The sequence below is a fragment of the Setaria viridis genome, chromosome 6, assembly GCF_005286985.2.
Source record: "Setaria viridis chromosome 6, Setaria_viridis_v4.0, whole genome shotgun sequence".
NCBI lineage: Eukaryota > Viridiplantae > Streptophyta > Magnoliopsida > Poales > Poaceae > Setaria > Setaria viridis.
In genome coordinates, this window is record NC_048268.2 from 16,174,805 (window position 1) to 16,179,105 (window position 4,301).

General features: G+C 48.3%; 1 protein-coding gene across 1 annotated transcript; it reads left to right on the forward strand.

Annotated features, from left to right (window-relative positions):
• Nucleotides 1-478: 478 nt before the first annotated feature.
• Nucleotides 479-2,344, forward strand: LOC117861760 (probable pectate lyase 4). Its single transcript, XM_034745303.2, has 3 exons — nucleotides 479-1,539; nucleotides 1,641-1,776; nucleotides 1,870-2,344. Exons 1-3 carry the CDS (start codon nucleotides 770-772, stop codon nucleotides 2,080-2,082), a joined length of 1,119 nt encoding a protein of 372 aa, XP_034601194.1. The 5' UTR covers nucleotides 479-769; the 3' UTR covers nucleotides 2,083-2,344.
• Nucleotides 2,345-4,301: the final 1,957 nt, after the last annotated feature.

Consider the following 4,301-nt stretch of genomic DNA (forward strand, 5'->3'; position numbering starts at 1 on the left):
TGAAGCTAGCTTCTGTCAACGCAACCACAAACACAACGTACCCAATAACTTAAACCATCTGATTCTCTCTTTTTTTTATAAATAATGACACCCATTTGTTCTCACAAGTTCATTACCTTGTGGATTCAACATGTACATTGAGTAGTAGTGAGGAAAATGCCCTAGGGACATAAACCTTACTACATTTTCATCCAAACTCATGAACGAATAAGCTAAGGTAAGTTTCTGAAGACAAATGATAACTCAGCAGTAATTAAAATCGTTACTTTCATTATAGTTTTACAGTAAAAGAATTAAAATCCATATGTGTAATGGACGAAGATCTGTGAATGTTTATGTAAGTTACTGTCCATGAATGTGAAAAATTAAATTGCCGGCCTTAACATTATTGTTCATGAATCCCTTCATTCAGATGGAAAGTCTCATGCTTTCTCTGCGCGCGCGCAGAGAGAGTGAAGAATTATTTGCCCTCGATTTTCTTGTAACACAAACCAACACCAACACCGATAGAAAGACATGTATAAATAAACACAAACGAATGCTGGTACAAGCAGTCGTCAGTTTCTCGTAATAAAACAAATATTAAATGAAGTAAATTAAACGGCTCAACCATTCTCGCCTGCTCCCCTATGGAGTATATTGAAACTGCCACCCACCTCAAAACGGCGAGCAAACACCTTAGTTTCTCGTCCTCCTCCTTCTCTTCTCAATTCCTCAATCAAACAAAGGGCATCATCAAGCATCGAGCTTGACGCGTCGTCTCGAGCATATGGCCTCCAAAGAATTCCTACTCCTCGCTTTCCTTTTTGTCCTCCATGGCGCAATGACGAACGTCCATGGAGCAAACATCATCGACCGGTGCTGGCGCCGCCAGCGCAACTGGGCCGCCAATCGGCAGAGGCTCGCCGTGTGCTCCGTGGGCTTCGCAGGGAAGATGCGGCAGAACCGTGGCCCCGGGGTGATCCCATACACGGTCACTGACCCCGGCGACGACCCCGTGCGCCCAGGCCCCGGCACCCTGCGCTACGGCGCGACGGTGCTGCCCGGGAAGGTCTGGATCACCTTCCAGAGGGGCATGCACATCAGGCTGGTGCAGCCGCTCTTCGTCAAGAGCTTCACGGTCATCGACGGGCGCGGCGCCGACGTGCACATCGCCGGCGGCGCGGGCATCATGCTCTACCAGGTGAGCAACGTGATCATCCACGGGCTGCACATCCACGACTGCCGGTCGCAGCCCACGGGGCAGGTGGTCGTCCCCGGCGGCGCGGTGCGGCCGGCCGGTGGCATGGACGGCGACGCCATCCGGCTAGTGTCGAGCACCAAGGTGTGGATCGACCACAACACCCTGTCCCGGAGCGAGGATGGGCTCCTGGACGTGACGGTCGGCTCCACGGACGTGACCGTCTCCAACAACTGGTTTTTGAACCACGACAAGGTCATGCTGCTCGGCCACGACGACGGCCACGCCGCCGACCGCCGGATGCGCGTCACCGTCGCGTTCAACCGCTTCGGCCCCAACGTGAACCAGCGCATGCCAAGGTCAGTATCTCCCCAAGAATGTCACTTAATTATTTTGGTTCCTGATGGCGAGTGTGGTTATAAGAGCTGTTAGTGTCCCTCGTGTCGGTCGCGTTGTGCAGGATTAGGCACGGCTACGCTCACGTTGTGAACAACCTCTATGATGGATGGGTACAATACGCCATCGGAGGAAGCATGGGGCCGAGCGTCAAGAGCCAGGGCAACCTGTTCGTAGCCTCCGGGGCAGATAACAAGAAGGTCTCTTAATTTCATCTTAATTTAGCTCCGTTTGAAAGCGAGAGTTTTATCTGTTAAAATTTTATGAAATTTTGAAACAAACCTTTATTTCAGGTGACGAGAAGGATGCCGGTCGGGGGGAAGGATTGGGACTGGGCCTCCATCGGGGACTCCTTCCAGAACGGCGCCTTCTTCAAGCAGACGGGCAGCAGGGTCCGGCCGAACTACAACAAGCACCAGGCATTCGCGGCGGCCAGCGCCAACGAAGTACGGTCGCTGACCAAGGACGCCGGCGCTCTCAGCTGCAAGGCCGGGTCCGCGTGCTGATCAAATGGGAACGAGCTAAAGCGCGCGACTTTATAATTTATCAAAGTTACATGTTGCACTATTTAAATTGGGCTGTCGTCACGTCGCCTTGCGTTTCCCTGGATCGCTTTTTGATTTAATAACTTGGTGGTGAGCTTCACTATCGTTGTCTTCTCTTAACTTCAATTACTAGTTTACTACCATAAAGATTTGTCAGGAAAGTATACACGATTGTGTTCTCTCAAATAGGGATATAAACGGGTTGGTACCGGTGCATCCCTAATTGGTGTAGAGACTGGAGATTACTTCTATTATTAAGCAAAGGTGATACGTAAATTATGGCATTACCATAATTTTGCTCCCATATACACAATTGCTGCCGGCTGCCGCATCACATTGCCGTAAAGTGCTGGTCCACTGCACCCGTACTCCGAGTTTGTTCGTTTTCAAGAGTGTCTTTGCTTTTAGCATTTATTTGAATTGCTGTGAACAATTTGTTTCAAATCCTTCTCAGAAATTCAGGCATCATTGCATTTTGTTCTTTTTTTAAGATAATGGGAAAAAATTCTAGCTTAAGCCTCCTCAAAGGATAAGACTTCAGTCCAACAGTATGTAGAGCGACCATTAGCACGGTGCCAGGGATCATGGCCGGGGTGGGACGCTCACTGGGAGGCTGGGTGCCGGCAAGAGGCAGCGTGATGAGGACATCGCCATGCTGGACATGCATGAGTCATGGTCTTTTCCAAGTGACAATTTGTCACCAACTCGGTCGTCACGTTCGTTTTGAATTCAGCCAACACCCACGCACGGTTTCAGCCATATCTCTCTCATACGACATCGAAACGAGACGTTCTTTGATGCGTTGGAACAGGGACGATGACACTGTTCTTTTGGTTCTAGTCCTAGCTCCAGAAGGTTCGTGGATCATTATGTGTGACCACGATAAGGTGTTGCGTCACTAGTTTTCGGCCAACTTGGTCTTACATCGTGTCGGGCCTTATGCCCAAGTTGTGGGCGCCCCCCTTCCTAGTCGCCCCCAACCCTAGTCCGCCCCTTTTGATATAAACTCAGTAGCCGCTGCCTTAGAAACTCGGATTTTGTTTAGTTCTAGTTTTCCTTTGAGAAACTAAGATTGATTCGTTGTAACTGTGGCGACAAGTCCTTTTACAGTGATCCAGGGCCCCTGTTCTTGTTCTCCTCGACTGTGTCGATTACTCCTTTCGAATTGAGAGCTTGAACCTGTGGCGGAACCATCCAAATTAACCTAACTAAAATGCACTTAAGTCACCTGATACGCAATCATGCACTTTAAACAAGTCAACTTGGTCGTCCGTCGGATTTCATCCGATAAACCATTTACTCAGGATCGAGAAGCATTGCTCACACGAAGGTGAGTGGGCACAGAGATTACAACATTTCCATCACAATAACATAGTTCAACATTTTATTACATCTTAGTTTTCGAAATTCAAACAGAATTTGCATGGTTTCAAACAACGAAGAAGTAAAACAAGCGGAAGCTAAATGTCGATACACGATATCATGATGAAGCCGATCATGACATCAATGATCCCTGTCCTCGCCGACCGAGAATGGGTCCCAAACAAGACAACACCAGCAACCACACCTGAAAAAGAAGTCACAAGCAAGACTGAGTATACTAATACTCAACAAGACTTACCCGTCAGGTGGTAACTACTCCACCGACTCCTAGACATGCAAGGCTTTTTGGCGGTGGGTTTGTTTTTACCAAAAGCGACTAAAGTTGGTCCTTACTTTCAATATTTTAGTTCAAGTTCTAAGTTCATTAACCAGTCTAGATTAGCAACTTACACTAAGCAAGCATAGTTTCAAAACAATTAAAGAACAAGCATCAAGATTAATATCATCATCATGTTCCATCTTTACTCAGTGCAGAATAGCGATCAAGCAGTCCCAAACTGTGAGAGGCAGACGAATCGATTCGAATTTATTAACCATACATGGTGAACCTAATCTCACGACATCCACGCACCACGAAGGATCGCTTCATTCGTCAGCCGTCCCCATCGATCCCTTAAGCACGTGTCAGGGCCAACTGCCTTTGGCATGCAATGCTCCATAATCCAAGCCTCTGTCGTACTATGACCGCACTTGCACCCACATGATGCACCATGGGAACGACGTTCCAAGGACAGCTGGGGGAGCGTATGACATGCCCTAGTTCAATCAGGTACTAGACTTCCCTATCCCATACTAGG

What these genes read in the sequence shown, in the direction of transcription:
- LOC117861760 (XM_034745303.2), top strand. Translation starts at nt 770, where the DNA reads ATGGCCTCCAAAGAATTCCTACTCCTCGCTTTCCTTTTTGTCCTCCAT. An exon ending in GTGAACCAGCGCATGCCAAG is followed by an intron (nt 1,540 to 1,640) that starts GTCAGTATCTCC and finishes CGCGTTGTGCAG; the next exon opens with GATTAGGCACGGCTACGCTC. An exon ending in CCGGGGCAGATAACAAGAAG is followed by an intron (nt 1,777 to 1,869) that starts GTCTCTTAATTT and finishes CCTTTATTTCAG; the next exon opens with GTGACGAGAAGGATGCCGGT.